General features: G+C 37.1%; 1 protein-coding gene across 2 annotated transcripts in view; it reads right to left on the bottom strand.

Annotated features, from left to right (window-relative positions):
* Window positions 1-600: 600 nt before the first annotated feature.
* Window positions 601-19,193, bottom strand: part of PON2 (paraoxonase 2) — a 30,909-nt gene continuing 12,316 nt past the window's right edge. Inside the window, exons 3-9 of one of the 2 annotated variants that reach the window (XM_025378549.1) lie at window positions 12,173-12,228; window positions 8,057-8,222; window positions 7,399-7,525; window positions 5,648-5,848; window positions 2,711-2,792; window positions 1,850-1,978; window positions 601-1,226 (exon numbers count right to left, since the gene is read on the bottom strand). In XM_025378549.1, the coding sequence (XP_025234334.1) occupies window positions 1,068-1,226; window positions 1,850-1,978; window positions 2,711-2,792; window positions 5,648-5,848; window positions 7,399-7,525; window positions 8,057-8,222; window positions 12,173-12,228 (920 nt within the window). In that variant the 3' untranslated portion in view covers window positions 601-1,067. The remainder of the gene's footprint in view (window positions 1,227-1,849; window positions 1,979-2,710; window positions 2,793-5,647; window positions 5,849-7,398; window positions 7,526-8,056; window positions 8,223-12,172; window positions 12,229-19,193) is intronic. The other variant, XM_025378550.1, reaches the window with a different exon arrangement.

Here is a 19,193-nt window from a genome sequence, read left to right as displayed (position 1 = left end):
TAAATAAGATAACAAATGTAATACTTTCAGTGCATTGTTTGGCATATCGTAATTAACTGACAAATATTTTCATGATGATGATAGGGAAAAAGTATGAGAAATGAAGTACTTTGATAAATTACAATGGAAAGAAACACATGAAAGTCTCTCTCTAGGGCTCATGATGATTTTATAGGAGGTACAGTGAGCAGAAAAACTCTCCTTCTGTGAGCTGGGCATGCAGCCCTGATCCTAGCATTGCTGCTGCTTAACCACGTGGTCACGGACAACTGACTTCATCTCTCCTGACTTTAGTTCACAGTTCTGTTCAATGAGGAGGTGGCATGACCTTCCTGTCCAAACCCTTATTTCCTCTTTGTATCTAAAGTGGACTCCCATTAAGGAAGACAGCTGATGGAAGCCTCCTTAGGAACTGGGAATTTGAGTTGCAATGTGTCATTGATTTTTGTTGTTGTTATGTCAAATTAAGCGTCCATTCACTTTCGGCTTTCCACAAGAGAAATTAATATGGCCATGCCTGACTATCCAAACTCCGTAAGGAAGCAGCTGCTTTCCCATTTCTCCTAGGCATATGCCTTGAGAATTAAACACAGACAAAACTGGGATTTTTAGTTAGTCTTTAATATAACTCCAACTTTTCAATGGTAAACAAAGATGTAAGTACAAAACATCAGAATACGTTATTATCAGTAGTTCTACACAGCCATAGTGGTCACAGTGCCAGAACTGAGGTCACTCACATTTTAAGGAAATATAATTCACTCTATTTCAGTGGAATCCGTGTTCTGGCAGTTAGAATGCAAAGGTGAGGCTTATTTTGTGCAAAATGTATTCACTTTATTCAAAAGCAGCTTTCTTTTCTCTCCCTTGCTTGGCATTTTAAAGAACCTGTTCATTTTTCTTTTTTGTTAAAAGTGCTCTAAGAACTAAAAGGGCCGTTCCTTATTGGAATAAAATTAACTACACATGCCATACATTTCTGGGTCAATGTTGCTAATTCCCTCAGAATTAGCAATTCATAGAAAATTAATTGTTAAGTTATTGCACTTTCATGCCAAAAGTACAATTTAGAGTTCACAATACAAGGCTCTGTGGTATAAAGTGCCTATGAGCAACTTCCCATCATACACTGAGGCTACAGAACTTCCTTGGAGAACAGAACCATTGTTGGCATAAACTGTAGTCACCGTAGGCTTCTCAGATAGAATGTTCTGGATGCGGAGAACCTATTCAGGGGATACAAAGTATTACTATAAGACCACCGTACATGCATGTCACTCAATCACCAATAAGCCCTGTTTTCCACAATGACACACTGATTAAGGGGACATGCTGTTGAAAATAGCAGTTACCAATTTTTTAATGTTTAAATTGAAGTACTTTCTCCAGTCTTCAAAGAAAGTACTTTCTTAAACCATCTAGTTATTCCATGCCAACACAGGATTTAGTGTTATTATAGCAATTCAGCTTTAATAGAAATACTTTCATACTAATATGCCTACTTTCACACTACTTCAACATGAACAAATATCACATCATGTGGTGAGCTGACAATAAATCAGATATTTTAAAAATTGTCAGTATACCACCCAAGAAGGGCACATGTCTTTATAAAAATGCCTTTTGACTAGTTTCCACCATAATTTAATACATCAAAAGATTACCTTTCTTAAAGTATTTGAACAATGTAACATTCTGTCAATTATCGGCTTAAAGCAATTACAAAACCACGACATAAGTTTATTATTGCTTTAAAATAACTAAACAAATCATCCCTGTGACAATTTATTGTACTGTTAGTTCAAAAGGACTTGAATAATTAAGGTTGAAAAACTAAAAATATAAAAACCTCTGATGAGGGAGGATTGTTCGGGTCATACACGAAGAGCTTCTGGCCATTAGGATGACAGCCTACCCAAATGTCCCCCGAGGAAGGATCAATAGATAAATTATCCACCAGTGTATCCAGCTCAAGTACCTTCCAAATGAGAAATTGTCAATATCTAAATGACATGAGAAACTTGATTAAGTAATTTAGAGGTAACCTTCCTGCCTCTATACATGTGAGGAAATTACACATCGCCCTGCTTCCACCCTCTAACACCAATATTGCTTAAAAGGAACTTATTAAAAACTGGTATTGAGTCGCTTCTTCCCTGAAACTAAGAAAGTTAGGGTGATAATCAGTCTCTCTAAAAATGTCTCTTAAAAACTGAACTCCTTTTCCCTTAAAAGATGCACAATGATCGGTTAGCTCAAGGAACTCTATCAAAGCAAGATAGGAAATTCTTACCCTAAAATATGTGTTGTTGAGTAGGAAGAAAATAATAATGGTGTGGAACCCAATTTCTACCTTCATTTATTATTGAAAGAACTGACACTGTGCATAAATCTGCATTTGAGAATGCATCTATTAGAGTTTTCAATTGTGAAAATTCTTATTGGAATTCTTCCACTGCCATCAATACTTCATGGAATGGGCCCTAAATCTGATGCAAATATCACTCTCAACCTGCTGCTGCATGTAATCATGGTCAGTCCTTGTGATCGCTGGAAACAGGAGCTTTCTCTAGTTGTAGGGAGTATTTAAAAACCCAGAATAGCTACCCTGGCATCCATATTTTGTTCTACATGTGGTACTCTTATAGAAAAACCATGTCATTGCAAAGCACAACAGATTACTGTCTATAGGTAAAAATAAATATTTTACCTTCAATTGAGTTAAATTCATATTAGGGTGTTTTTCCAAAACATGAATTTCATGAGCCAATACGTCAGCAACATAGATATACCTTTGCAGAAAGGACACACTGGTTAGAGCTCCATGCCAATATAAAGCTTCATTAATACAGTATGAAAGAGTAAGTCTTAATAACCTGCCAAAAAGTTAATCAATCATGGGCCCCCAAGGAATCCTTGATAAAGGTCAATTTTTATTTAAAAAGTAAGCTTTCAGAATCAATTCAGTGGTGCTACAACAATCTGAAATTATTAAACTGTTTTTCAAAAAGCTTGTAAGGAAAAGTAATATAGAACATCATTTTGAATATGAAGTCTGTATTTGCCACTGAAATGACAATAAAACAAACGCTTGGCTTCCACAAGAAAAGCTTTTACATTCCACAATATAATTTAATACTTCTAAATATCATGTACATATAGAAATATATGGTAAAGAAACTCTTATTAAAATGGTGATTATTCCTTAATATTCAATAAAATATTTATTAATACATAGAGAATTTTAAGAGTAAGAGATAAGTATCAGTTCAGAATAATCTGTCTACATCAAAGGTGAGTGAATTAATGGACTATTTTGAGGTAATTTTATTCATTGAATTGATTGTTTCATGGCACCTGTTCTATTGAGCAATTATCATGTGTAAAAAGCCATGAACTCAAGTGTTGTAGCAGATATAAACATGAAGAAGACACAGCCTCTCTCCTAGAAAGTTTATAGTATGTTGGAACAATTTCACTGGTTTGTACACATTAAACACCTAATAAGCATGAGAAATAGTTCAGGTCTAGAAATAGCTAACTTCTGAGGACACAGAAAGGCTCACCAAGGAAGGGGCATCTGCAGTGGCTATGTAAGGAGAGACGAGATTTGAGGAGATGAGGACGGAGGAGGCACTTTCCAGGCAGAAGCAAGCACAAGAGCAGAATCACAGGAGCAACAAGATGAAGGAATGTTTAAAACAATGAGTTCTTTGTCTAAAGCATAGAAAGCATGGAAACAGTAAAAAGGGAAGTTGGAGCTGGCCTATGAAAGTTCAACCCTTTACTCTGCCTTGATGTGAAAAGCAATTGGATTCCACTGAAATCTTAGAATAATAAAGTGGCAATAAATGGTCAGTTCTGTTCCACAATTTCTGAGCATTTGCTTTGTGCCTGGCACTGTGCTGGCATGAGGGGTCAAAGGTGAGGAAGACAGAGTTCCCCCTTTGGGGAGCCCTTCAAGGCTGATAGACATAGAAAGAAAAAAATTGGCAAGAGTGCAAAAAATCCAAGTAGACAGAAAACAAATTGGAAGAAAGTCTCATATGCTAGTCAGAGAAGATAAGAACCTAAACTAGGCAGGTCTCAAAGGGAAAGGAGTTTGGGGGTAGAGGAAGGAGGCACAGGTAGAACCAACAGGACCTGCCTACAGGCTGGACAGGAATAGTGAAAGAGGAGTAAAAGCTGAATCCCCCTTTTCATTGTTGTTATTTTTTTGTTAGATTGGGTGACTGGAAAGTTTGACTCTCATAATGGAAATATAAGAGTGAAAAACAGACTTGGCTGCAGAGGTTGGATCAGGTCAGTTAGAGACAATTTAAATTAAATGATTCCACATTCTTTTTCTATAGTCAACAAGAAAGGAGGAGAAACTGGATCACAAAAATAAGGGCATTTAGTTGTCAAGGAGTGCCAAATTTATTTTATGTTGTATTTGTAGTAGTTTAAATTTTTCAGTGTGCTGAGGCAGTAGATAAGAAAGCTAATAAAGAATTTAATATCTTCTCTTATAGGTTGTGGTTGCACATATAAAAATAATGAGAATTTTGGAGGACAATTTGGCAATATCTATTAAAGTTAACATTTAAAAGAATCACACTCTTTGAGAAAATCGTTCTATTTCTAGGGGTCTGTTCTACAGAAAATTAGCTCATAGAACCATTTAGCCAGTGCCTTCGGTGGGATTTGAACCCAAGCCTGTATGAGTCAAAAATCTGCGAGTTTAACCATTATGTTTTATTACTCTCTTAGGGCTGGGTGCGGTGGCTTATGCCTGTAATCCCAGCACTTTGGGAGGCTGAGGTTGGCAGATCACCTGAGGTCGGAGGTTCGAGACTAGGAGACTAGCCTGACCAACATGGAGAAACCCCATCTCTACTAAAAATACAAAATTATCCAGGCATGGTGGCGCATGCCTGTAATCCCAGCTACTCGGGAGGCTGAGGCAGGAGGATCACTTGAACCCAGGAGGCGGAGGTTGTGGTGAGCTGAGATCACGCTATTGCACTCCAGCCTGGGCGATGGAGTGAGACTCCATCTCCAAAAAAAGAAAACCCTATCTTAGGGACTTTTTCTTTAAAAAAAAATACCTGTTTAAACTTCCATGGTACATAAGAAGTATACAACTTTTTTATGTAGAACTCCCCACCCCCATACACATATCCATCAATAGAGAATTGGTTAAATTAGTTTAAGATCATCCTTATAATGGAATAATATATATATAATGGAATATATAGCCAACAAAAATAATAACACATTTATTTGAAAGGAAATACCTGATACTTCAATATGTATGCATCAGTATGATCACACTTTAAAATTTATATTTATAAAATTAAATTTGACAATGATGTATTCCAAACTTTATATATTACATGTAAATACACATATATTATTGTATTATATAGTATACTTACATATATGGTATTATATTTGCATATAAATAATGTGACTAAGTATATATTATATGTAAATATATATACAAAATATACATAATTATATATATAGTGTATCTACATATTATATGTATAATACACCATAAATGTCAAGAAAACTATTTTCACATTGACAAAGAAAGCAAGGTAAAGAATTTGGCCAGCACCACAACTGAAGAAAAATGAAGATATTCTATAAGGGGCCGTACTTATTATCAGGTGAAATATTGATTCCATTTGCTGAATCAAATCCTTCTGCTACCACTTTAACTTCATTGGGACTGTAGTAAACAACATTTGCCCAGTGTAAGTTCAAGTATGTTTCTAAATACTTTAAGAAAGGATCAGAGAAGTAGTGGTCATTTGTGGCATAGAAATGTGCCGGTCCAACAGCTGTGATGTCATTCACACTGAAAAAGAAAAATAGCATGTGAGAGGAAATAAAAGGCCTGTTAGTCTCCATATTAAATATTAAGTACTCATATGATTTACACAACATGTGCTTTAAATTTTTGGTAAGAGGAAAAGATGAGCTGAAATCACATGAATATATTCATATACAATATACTATAATATTGTTGCCAGAGAACAATTTTGTATGGTACCAGGTAATCTGAACACAGGTCATTTAGCAATTATGGCAGGATTACTATAAAAGAAGAGGGAACTTAGTGCCATCAAGGCATGTTTTTTGACAGCAAGAAATGTAGAGTTTAACAATTACATGTAAGGACAGAGCTGTCCACAGTACAGAGCTGGAGACAGCCTGATTGGCTGATGAGCTGGTTAGGCAGTCAGTAACCCTTACCTAGCTTCCATTCACTCAGTTCCTGGATTTTTCTAATTTCCCTTGCCTAGTTATTAGTCAAACTAAGGTTGACTGTTCAATTTCTACCTGCCTCACAAAGCTGACATGCCGAGAATGAATAGGCACTCAATAAACACCTGCAGAGAGATGGATGATGAAATTGCCATAGTACAATGCTTCAGGTGAGAGATTTATATGCTAAAAACAATTTCATTTTTAAGACCAGTTAGGCGAGGGTTTTATTAAATTTAAATTCCAATTACTCTATGCAAAAATTTCTGAAAGAGCTGCTTTATTCTTTGCTAAATGAAAAATACAGAGCTATGGGGAAGGTAGGTCTCCTTTTTCTAAAAGAGCACCATAATGCTTGGATGGTATGTATGCTCCTATTTTTTTTTTTATCAAGTGCATTTTTGGAAGGAATGATTGAAAGTTACATGCTTATGCCCTAGATAGGCATAGATAGGCCCTAGATAGGCAATATTTTTAATTTCATTAGAAATTAGAAATTAAAAATATTCATCGAGTTTAAAGTAAAAGAAGCCGTAGGCTAATATACACTGAACTGGGAGTAGGGGTACACATGATTCTCTTTTAGCCACATTTTCAACCAGCTTTATGTTCTTGAAGTGTAATGACCCACTCTCAACTTGAGTGGCCCTAATTCTATGGGATTACTAGCATGCAACCACCGCTAACCCTATGAAAGCAATTGGTATAAAGTCCCATGCAAAGCATACAAACCCAATAAAAAAGAGGCCACTCTTCCTTGGCAAGACACTCATCTGCGTGATAAGTCATCTAAGATGGAGGGTGACAGCAGGAAAAAATGTTAGGGTTTGCCTTCTACCCTCAAGATGGGCCTGAAGAGTATCACCCTGTAGTCAGGCACTTCATTATTTCTCAAAGGAGTTAGCATAGAACAGTGAATAGTATAATGAGTGACATCAACTTTCATATGCCGGGCTCGCCCTGGTTTATAAGGAAACTATATACACACACATATATAAATAAAGAAATATAAGCTCTTTAGCTCTTACATATTAGCTAATATATACACTGGCACTTATAAAAGATGGCAGGACAACCCACCATGGGGATTGTTTGAAAATGCTGGGGATAAATTAGAGAAGGAACAAAATGAGAAAATACCTTGGAAGAAGCTCATGTTTGACTGTTTTCAGATGCAACAGAGAATTTTCTGCTTCTTCAAATTTAAAAATTTCCACTGTATTCTTGAATTCTGGGTGGTTTACAACAAAGAGATAAACTGTGTCATCTAAAGAATTGAAAGAACAGAGTTAATTTACAAGACATAACCACGGGACCTCTGGGCAGACACTGACATTTAAATACCACAGGCAAGGAAAGGTTGAATGTATAAGCTGTTGGACGACCTAACAGATCATTCTCTGTCTTTCCTATTGCTGTCTGTCTGGTGTTATTTCTGATCATTGGTTCCCTGACCTTTAAGAAAGTGTTTCCTACTCCATATACAGAATTCATGCATAATCTGTTTCTAGTTTAATTCAAAAATACAGTTCTTTTTTAAATGCAATGATCATAGATATATGAAAAGATTATGACATATAAACATTCTTTCAGATGTTACCTGTTAGAAATTTCAAAATGTAGCATAACTTACTGCCAGCTGAAGAGGCAAATGAACAACTTCTTTGCAATGAAGAATACAGAAATCATTCATGAGTTAATTGTTCTTCTCTTCCTATAAATATGATTCGAATCTATTTTCACAGTCATTTGTGAACTATCACACATTACTGAACATTGGTAGCTCATTGGCTCTTACCGTTGTCTATGAAAGTGCTGATGCCATGTGGATTGAATGAGGCCAAATCAAACCCACGGCTGATTCTTAATTCCCGTGCCCTCGGTTTTTCTTCTTTTAGATCCATCATTAGTATTCCTCCAGGCTTATCTGGTGCAAAGCTGTGGAGTCCTGGGAATTTCAGACCCTTTCCAAAACAGTGAAAAATGTTAAATACAAAAGCTTAAGTAATTTTATGGACTAACATGGGAACTGTACATGAAGGATAAATAGAGATTGTGGTTAAAGTAGTGGCATAAAGCCACAAAAACTCAAAAAACAGAGAAAATAGAAAAAATAATAACGGGGAGGTGGAACACTGAAAGCCTGAAAATAACTGATTTTGTTTAGTTCATACAGAAAATCAGGGATTTATTCTCTTCATAGGGTAATCAGAAGGTTGGTGGACTAGGTGATTCCAGGGAGAGCTGAGGGTGGAGAAAAGTGATATCTACATACTGACTGTGGAAAGTTTGTTCACTGCTAGATCCCAGTGCCTGGCATATAGCCCATCCTTCTCCCACTCATTCAAAATGTCACCTTTATCATGTGCTGGATCTCTGACATTTACACATTGGTCTGTTTAGGGACTCTCTGTTTTGTTCTTTTAATGTCTCATGTCTATTCCTGTGCCAATATAACACTTTTTAAATTACTACAGCTTTAGGTCAGGCCTGGTGGCTCATGCCTATAATCCCAGCACTTTGGGAGGCTGATGTGGGAGGACTGCTTGAGGCCAGGAGTTAGAGACCAGCCTGGGCAACATAGCAAGACCCTGTCTCTACAAAAAAAAAAAAAAATTAGCTAAGTGTTGGGGTGAGCACTTGTAATCCCAGCTACTCAGGAGGCTGAGGTAGAAGGACCTCTCGAGCACAGGATTTTAGGAGTTCAGGCTGCAGTGAGCTATGATTGCACTGCTGCACACCAGCCTGGGCAACTGAGCCAGTCCCTACTGTCTCTAATGACAGTTTTGTCTTTTTTCTTTTCTATCTCACATTCTTTTTCTCGTTTTACTGAATTACTAAGAACTCTAGTAGATTACTGATGGTTATGGTATTGTTGGGTATTTTCTTCCTGTCCTGAACATTAATGCAAATGCAGCTAATGCTTCACCATCAAGAATGATGTTTGCTGTAGTTCTGTGGGAATTTTCCTTCTCTTTCTAGTTTGCTTGGAACTTTAGGAATGAGTATTGAATTTTATTAAATACTTTTTTGGTACTCACTAAGATGATCTAGGTCTTTTCTCTTTTAAATCAGTTAATAAATTACCTATCAGTCTATCTAAAATGGTGATTCATCATTACATTCTTAAGGTAAAGCCTTCTTGGTGATGTTAAATTTTATGTGAATGCACTACCTTATTCAGTTTACTAATACAATGCAGTCATATTTACACATAATTAGGGACACAATAAAAAAGTCTCACTTTCTGTATAAAATTGGACATAATAGGAAATCTCTCCAATTAAAAAAGATTATCTACAATTGTATACTTTCATGGAGGGCAGGCCTGGTAAGTAGAACAAACTGGAATTATGCTATTGTTACATGGCAGTGCCACTTCAGTTCTTAATAATTTCTATTCTTTATGAATGTCCCCAAAACAAGAGCATGATTTACATGCAAAGGAAGCACTATCAGATGGTGATAACTAGTCATGGTTATGTTAGCACTCCTTATTATTTAAGTATTTTTTCTCTTTTTAAAAATTTATTTTTAATTGTGATAAAATACATATAACATTCATCACTTTCACCATTTTTAAGTGTACAGTTCAGTGGTGTTAAGTACATTCATATTGTTTACATTTTTTATATTTTATTCTATGTCATCCAATTCTTCATGAAGTATGACATTAGTTTGAGGTGACCCACAACCCATAACTGTAAAATACCTTGGGTTAGACGAGCTAAAATGCTAGGAAGAAGAATGAACAACCTCCACAATGTAGGACCTCTTCACTTAGAAGAGAGTACACTCCGGGTTTCATTTAGAGACAATGCCAAGTAAATGAAAAACAGCAGCAACCTGGGAATGTTTCTAAATTTTAAAAAAAGTGAAATAACCAAAGGAGGATAACAGAAAAAAAGCCGAAAAATTCTATTGAAGTGGCTATAAGATCTTTGTAACTATAATACGCCCCCAAGCTAAAATGGCTGTAGATTTATGTGCTTGGAGACCTCATCCCTCCTACTTCAGATTTATTACTAAGGGGGCCAGAGAGAAATCTTGAAATAGGTGAATTCTAGATTATAAAACTCTCCAAGAACACATCCTTGCAAAACAACAACAAAAAACACAAATAAACTAACAAATTAAAAAATCAGTGCAACTGCCTTCTATTTTATTCAGAATTTTTGCATCTTTACTTATGAATATTTGGGACCAGTGGTCCCAGTGTTTTTTCCTAAGCCTATATACACATGTGCAAGCATGTGCTCCTAAACAGACCCAGAGTCCTACTATAAATATCACTTTATTCATTCTGTGTGGGCAATTAAATAAAATCTTCCTTTTAAAATCTTATTTTTAAAATTAAATATATATATTGGTGTTTCTGCTAAAGCCCACAGTACTTCTTTATTCCCTCAGTGGTAATAACCAGCTGCTCACAGTCTTTCATATAAAAACCATCAGGAACCTGAAGAGTGTTCTAATTCTCATTCTACTCCAAGCTGAGTTCTCTCACCTTTCTCATAAGTCTAACAACTATTTTATTAGTGTGGTGACTCCCTTCTAAGTATCTCCCAGTTTTTCACATCCCTCTTGAGTCTCAGGGCCTGAAAATAATGGATGTTGAGAGGAAGTAGAATAATTACAGTCAGGCTTCAGAGTTGGTTACTTCTTCCTCCAGAAAAAAACTGGACCTGTGAAGATGCCAAGAACTCCTATGTCTGCCCAAGCCAGGGAGGTAGGTGGTCAGAACCTCCTCATCTGTCCCCCTATCTGAATTCCCAATTAGAATGGATATTGTTACAAGCTAGTTTCAACAATATTCACAGCAATATTCACAAGCCAATTTTAAAGTCTTTCTATTGTATACCCAGAAAGGATATTGTTTTTCAGCTTACAAGAATCAAGGCAAAGTGAAGGGTGTAAATAAACTTAGTGACTTTCCACTTATGATTGACTGTTCAGGGGAAAAAAAGAAAGAAAGCAAAAGGGCAAGGTTGGTATAATATTTGAAAATAAATAATAATGGCAAGAATATTTGCTTCAAGTTGAATATGTAATAGAAAGATGAGTAGATGCTGTATTTAAAATAGTATAATGTTAGTATTGAGTATCCACAGTAAGACCTCAAATATCCCTTTTAATAACGCACATTTAAAACACAGATTGCGCTGGGCATGGTGGCTCACTCCTGTAATGCCAGCACTTTGGGAGGCTGAGGCGGGTGGATCACCTGAGGTCAGGTGTTGGAGACCAGCCTGGCCAACATGGTGAAACCCTATCTCTACTAAAAATACAAAAATTAGCCGGGCATGGTGGCAGATGCCTGTAATCCCAGCTGCTCAGGAGGCTGAGGCAAAAGAACTGCTTGAACCCCGGGAGGCAGAGGTTGCATTGAGCCGAGATCGTGCCACTGCACTCCAGCCTGGGCAACCAGAACAAGACTCTGTCTCAAAAAATAAAATTTTTTTTTTTTTTTTGAGACGGAGTCTCGCTCTGTCGCCCAGGCTGGAGTGCAGTGACCGGATCTCAGCTCACTGCAAGCTCCGCCTCCCGGGTTTACGCCATTCTCCTGCCTCAGCCTCCCGAGTAGCTGGGACTACAGGCGCCCACCACCTCGCCCGGCTAGTTTTTTGTAAAAAATAAAAAAATTTTAAAAAGGAAAAAGAAAACAAAACACAGATTGCGTTGGAATATTTTAGTGCAATACAGTGGGGAAATAAAGAACACTATCTCAATGGGCAAAAAGTCTTCATCTCTACATTTAGAAAAGCTGGAGGAAGTTTTCCAAGATCCTGTTTGACCTCTCTTTTCTTCAGAATGCATCTTGGAAAATGAATTTTAAAAGCAAGTTACTGTTCTGCAGCCCTCATCAAATCCCCTTGTATCTCTGCTGAATTTGGGGAAGGAAGAAGACACTTACCGCACTAAAGAAAGCCAGACCATTGGGAAGTATGTCAATATCTTCAGAGCCAGCTTCTGTAGGTTTAAGGAACAGATAAATGTCATGTTCAAGTTCTGTTATTTGTTACATAGAGCATAACTGGGACTTTGTTTACTTTATCAGAGTGACTGTATCTTTAGGGATGGTTCTGATGTTTTTTCCAAGGAACCATTCTTTTTAATAAATGTCAGTTTAAACCCCTTCCTGAAGTGAACTTCTGACTTTAAATGTTAGATATTTTATGTTTACTCAAATCAAAGTCAAGTTATCACCACATTTCCAGCTATAATACAGAAAAAGTTGACATCTGTACACTCTTATGATAAACATCCAGATGTCCGTATAAAAGTAATTGACATCAGGGGAATATTACTTTCTGAAGGAAGGGCTCATAGGCATTTAACCATGCAAATATCCTTGTCCTCTTCTTTGCTCATTCAATCTGAAGCAAACAGACATCTTTCTCATTAACAGAGGTAAAACACCTGGGATTATATATTCCTTCTTTTAAAAACAGTGCCTACTTGTTCTCATAAGCAAAGAAAGCTTTTCTATTTAATCTTTAAATTTAGGCTTTACAGAAAAAACTAGCAGAAGAAAATTAATGAAAAATACCATGCACCTAAGCCAGTTGAAGCTTCTCACTACTGTCTCTGAGGCAGGCTGCAATTACTATTGATTGTTTATTGATTGTCTGCAGTACACTCCACACAGCACAGCAAATAATTAGACATAAGACTTTCCCAGCAGTCTCACTGTATAAATTCTACAGACAGATAACAGACCCAAACACAAGAAAAGAAGAATAAAAATGGCCTGGATTAAGCCAAACCATGACACACTCTTTGAGTCTACAAAATCCAATCTTCCTCTTTCAGACTTCTCCATAGGATTTCTTCAAGATTATTTCTAGGTTGTCAAAACCAAACAGCATCTATCTATCCAGCCATTTTGGTCTTGCTTCGTGAGTTTGCATTTAGCCAGTTGCCTCCAGTGTTGCTTCCTCCATCGTAGTGCAGAAAAGCAAAACAAAATAAAAATGCCAAGAACTTCACATTGTAAAGATGACCCATCTGCCTGCTCCTCACAAAGAAGATACATAGAAATAAGCTTAAGCATGGCATAGTGGAGGGGTTCTCAGTCTGGGGTCTGTGGATCCCTTTTGGGCTTCAAAGCATCTGTGAACCCTCTGAAATTCTATGCAACGCAAAATGTCTCATGTATGCACACATGAGAATGTTTCTGTTAAAAGGGTCCCTGATTTTCATCAGATTCAAAAAAGAGACTGTGATTCCCCCAAAAAGGTTCAGAACGACTAGACTCTAGTTCCACAGTGGTTGTCCACTGATAATAAGAATCAGGGGAACACTACACTACATACACATGTATACACAGCACATACGCATGTACACACACACACACACATGCATACGCACACACACACACACAGAGAATTCTAGTCCAGGTTTTGCTTTTCAGTGCTATTTAGTAGAAGCTCAATTAATTGAAATTTGTTTTTCCTGAAAATTATTTTAAAAAATTTAATTTCCATGTATACAATGCTTACACACATGGAAAAAGAAAGGATATATAGAAAAAATTAACTATGCTTCTTTGGGTGATAGGATTACGAATTATTTTTATTTTTCTTTATCCTTTGTTTAAAGTTTTCTACAAAATTTTATATTTTTTAATAATTAAGGAAAGAGAAATCTTTTTTTAAAAGAATACATTTATTTCAACCATATTGTAACTTCTGTTTAACTCCATTGTCTAATTCCAATGGAAAAAAATGTCTCCATCTGTAGCCTGCTTTGGAATACTTTCCAGATCTGCTCCCCTGTCATCATTTCTATAGCCACTACTGCAGGAATGTTTTATCACTGCATATCCCCAATTTTTTGTGATTACGTCAAGAGCAGTCAATGCTAGAGAAATTTTGGCTCCTCTAATTTAATGATAATAACTATCATACTTAGGTACACCAAGTACCAGGCTCCTTGTAAATACCCTGCATACAATATCTCATATGATTTCATAATACTAAGAGCCAGTATGATTATCTTTCGTTTTAGAGTAAGACTATGGAGGCTTTGGAAAAGTTAAGCAATTGCTCAAGGTCACAAACTGGGAAGCTGGAACTCAAAGCCTTTGGTCTGACTTAAAAGCAAACAAAATATTCAAGCTAGAATTTACTGAATTTCCTCTGTCAGAAACATCCCCTGATTCCTCTGTAAAGCCACTTCCTCGTAAATTCAATTGTGTCAATTCCATATGTTGTCTTTTTCCCCTAAAGTTTTGCTTCCATGCCTCTCACCAACATCTGTACCAATGAATATCTTGCACTTTTCTTTAAAACCTCTTTCAAAACCTTTTCTTTCTTTTTCGTATTTCAACTTACCTTATTTCAAAACACACTTAATAAATCTTTACTTTTTTATTCTAGTGATATACATTAATTTCAACATTGCATTCCAGTTGATATTTATGTAAATATGTAAAAACTTAATGTGGACTGATTTGGCACTGTTTGTCACTCTTATTGCGTGCTTGACTCTCTCCCTCCCCTTCATTGGTTCTCTCTCTTTAAACTTTTTATTATGGGAAATAGACACAAATAGAGAGAATGGTGTGGTGAACTCTTATATACCCAGTACCCACCTTCAACAGTTATCAGCTCATGGCCAGTCTTGTTTCCCTTGCAGTCTTACCACTTATCCTCATCCTGTGTTATTTTAAAGCAAATCCCAGGCATTGTATTATCCCTAAATATATTTATACAAACCACAATATCATTATTACACCTAAAAATTCACAATAATTCCTCAATATCATCAGAAATCTAGTTAGTGTTCAAATAGCCAATCATTTTTAAAAGGTGTAGCTTTAAAAAATTTACAGTTTGTTTAATTCAGAGTCCAGGTAAGGTCCCACACATTTCAATTGATGGATGTGTCTCTTATTTCTTTTAATCTACCCCATGTCAGTCCGTTATTGCCTGTGGGCAGGGGACTTAGCTCCCTGGGTGCACTGAGAGCTTTTGGTAGCCAACACTCAGGGAAGCTGGGGGGATGTGGGAAAGGCATCTACTGCATCCACTGCTCAGGGGAATTAGGGGGAGAAATTCCAGGCACAAGGAACAGCGTGAGCAAAAACCCACGAATGGCACAGCGCAGCACGCCAAACCCTTTCTTTAGAAAGTCTCCTAGCTTATCACATTTAGTTTCAGTATCTTATTACTTTAGCAATTATCTGTGTCAGAGGTGGCCAAGTGTTCACCAGCATCCATGTTCCCCTTCTTCCTTTTTAGCCTTTTTAGCAATAGGCATGTAGCAACATAGCTATAGATAACATATCCCACCCTTTCTGGCTGACAGATGTGGCCATATGTCTAAGTTTTGGTCAATAGGATATGAGAATACAATATATATGCAACTACTGGGTAGAAAAAAAATCTATATAAATTTTATTTCTACCCCTTCCTGCTGGGAAATGGCAACAAGCAGAGTTCTAGTCTTAGACGAAGATAGCACTGTTGCTTCATCAGCATTTGCCGCTGAATGACCACATGGAACACAGTCACCCAACTACCCTAGGCCATTCGCTTACCTTAAGACTGACGGGAGAAAAATAAAAATAAACTTATCTATTTTCTAAGCCACTATAATTTTGTAACAGCAACTCATCCTTTACTATACCCAACAGAGTATCCCATATGTAATGTAATGTATTATTTTCTACTTTTCTGGTTCACTCATCAAGTATATATATTAACCACCCTGGGAAAAGACACTATATTGGAAAGTGAATTTGCAAAAGTTGCTTAACCTCCTTGAGCCTTAGGTCCTTATCTGTTAGAAAAAGAAAAGACGTATCTATATCTCACAGTGGTTTTTTGTTTTGTTTTGTTTTGTTTTCCTTTTCTCCCATCAGTAGACTGTAAAGTACTTGATTATAAGGGTTACAGACTTTAATGCTTTTTTCCCCCCAATCTCCCAAGCAGCAGTTATTGTAAAGGTCTTGATTGCCAAGTGCATAAAATTGTTAGTTATCTTGAGAAAGACAGTCCATTCAAATTTTGAAGGCCAGACATTTAGAAAATAAGATTTTTTAACTTTTAAGCCTCAAATAAACTAGCTCTTGACATTTTAATTTTTAATATGCAGGTGTTAATCTGGCAAATCTTGGGTGTATAAAAGCTTAGTTTCTGTCTGTAAGATACAAGCTTAGTTTCTGTCTGTAAGATACACTGGGAAGGAATTTTTAAAAAGGACTAAATAGTGAATTTACTTTCTGCCCCACAGAAGGCACACATCCTGTATGATATGTAGTCAATAATTATGATTTATTAAAACAGACACAATATGATACGATATATATAAAGCACCCAAAAGCTGCACATAGTTCACTTCCAGTGATGGTGACTGAAGCACTGTAGTGTGTGCATATGTATGTGTGTGTTGACGGGAATCAAGGGCAAGGGGGAAGGAGGGTTCTCCTCTTAGAGGGATTAGTTGGCCTCAAGTGCATAGCTACTACTGTTTTCAAAACAGAAAATAAGAAACAGCCCTCTCTATCATAAAAAGTTGCTTTTGCCTGTATAGAAATGTGTGTCCAGCACATTGTTATTCCTTACTGTCAAAGACTTGTGAATAAGTAACTGTTGTTAAAGATATATAACCACAAGTTATTATTAACCATTATGCATCACTAACATAGCGTTTGACAAATGTTCATATGGTGTGTGCTAACCACAGGGCAAAAGCAAAAAAGCAAAAAAGCAAAAAATAAAAAAATAAAAAAAGCACAATTCTAATTAGATCTAAAAATGTATCCCAAATGTGCTTCTAATCACTCATCCTCTCCGCTCTGTTGCCTTCTGAAGTGCCTCAGAGGCATTTAACACTTCACAAGAGGGGCCATAGGTGACATATTTCCTCATTCTTTCCAATTCCAGACAGCAGCTCACACACATCACAACATAAAGGTCACAAACATAGACAGATGCCTGTTCAGAATACAAATGTTGCTGGGCTTGTTTTTCTCTGAGGAGTGCTCCATCCCAGTGAGTTGTAAGAAGAATGCACTTGGCAGTCTGTCATGTAACATGGCTGGTTGTGCCCTATTGTCTACTCTGAGACTTGTATTCACAGAAGGTGGGCTTCCCGGGGCCAAGGGCTGTTTAATAATGTGACAATTATTAACTCAGCAGCAAAAGTAACCTAAGAGATCACTGGTCCAACCTTCCCCCCTTGCCCAACATCTTTTACTTATGCCATCTGGCTTTTGCTGAGTGACCAGTTCTGAGAGGTCTCCTCCTGATTGCAGCTGGAAGGCAAGATGAAGCTGCTAAGTTACTTGGGACTCTTGAACTGTCTGCAGGATCCAGCACAGATGTTGTCAATCTGCTATCTGTTATGAGTTTGCCTCCTCCCATTAAGTGTTTGGGCAATTGAAAGAAAGAAGGGAAATTCCAGGACAGCCAGCCAGTCTAGGGGATGGGAGGTGGAACCGGGGAAACACAAAAGTATCAATGAAAAAAAGGAGAAAGAACACATAGGAAACAGATGCCTAAGGAATGAGAGGCAGAGCAACCTGAGGAAGCTGATTTAAAAGAAGAAAACAAGGCAGGCAAGCAAGGGATTTGTAGAGAAACTCTGAAGGTTGCACTGTCAAGTGATGGTTTGTTTTTACTAAAAGAGTGATGAGAACCCTGTCTGTAGTGAATGTGGTTACAACTATGAGATACCAGGCCGGGCGCGGTGGCTCAAGCCTGTAATCCTAGCACTTTGGGAGGCCGAGACGGGCGGATCACGAGGTCAGAAGATCGAGACCATCCTGGCTAACACGGTGAAACCCCGTCTCTACTAAAAAATACAAAAAACTAGCCGGGCGAGGTGGCGGGCGCCTGTAGTCCCAGCTACTCGGGAGGCTGAGGCAGGAGAATGGCGTAAACCCGGGAGGCGAAGCTTGCAGTGAGCTGAGATCCGGCCACTGCACTCCAGCCCAGGCGACAGAGCCACACTCCGTCTCAAAAAAAAAAAAAAAAAAAAAAAAAAAGAGATACCGAGTTTATTACTGTTGCCAACTTGAGAGCAATTTAGCAATGACTGTCAAAACTTTAAACACATATCCTAAGGGAACAACAATCCCATTGTTAAGGATGTATTCTACAGATAAACAAATGCAATAGCAATGATGTTCACTGATCTGTTCATAGCTGCAAAAAACTGTAACCACCCAAATGTACATTAAAAGGGGACTGGTTAAATAAATCATGGAATGTGAAAATATTAAAAAGAACAAAGTATATATGCTGATGTGGAAAGCTGCTCACACTGTTTTAGGAATGAAGCAGGTTGTGAAATATTTACACTAAAATTCTATTTGTGAAAAAAAGTCAATATATTTGTTTGCATATGACTGAAACTATCAGGAAAGACAAAAAGCTAGTTTTGAAATATTATGCATAATTTGACCCCATTTATATTTTTAAAAATTATGTATAGGAGTATTCATAAAAAGACAGAAAAAGATGGAAGGACACTCAAAACTTGTTTAACAAGGTTACCTATTCCGAGAGAACATTGCCATGTAACCTGAGTTTTAATTTCTAAAGAATAAAACAAAATATTAAATTGTCTCTCCTACCTCTAGAGAAGGATGTTATTATAAAGGACTAGAAGGGACCCAATGACAGTGTAGTTATTTCCACACTGTGGCTCTCAGAGTAAGATTATAAATAAATGGTCCCAGGCTTTTTAAAGTCTAAAACCTTCAGTCTAATCACAAACTCATCATTATAGGTGACAAATACAAAAGCCAACTTTGCCTAAGGTCACATTGTGGCAGAATAGAACTAGAAACTAGATATTTTGACTTCTAATTCTTTTTGTTTCTAATCATACCATGAACCATATCTAAGGAAAGCCAATATTGGCTGGGCTCAGTGCCTCATGCTTGTAATCCCAGCACTTTGGGAGACCAAGTTGGGAGGATT

The sequence above is a fragment of the Theropithecus gelada genome, chromosome 3, assembly GCF_003255815.1.
Source record: "Theropithecus gelada isolate Dixy chromosome 3, Tgel_1.0, whole genome shotgun sequence".
NCBI lineage: Eukaryota > Metazoa > Chordata > Mammalia > Primates > Cercopithecidae > Theropithecus > Theropithecus gelada.
The sequence above is the reverse complement of the archived record's forward strand: the minus strand, read 5'-3'. Positions and strand labels throughout refer to the sequence as shown.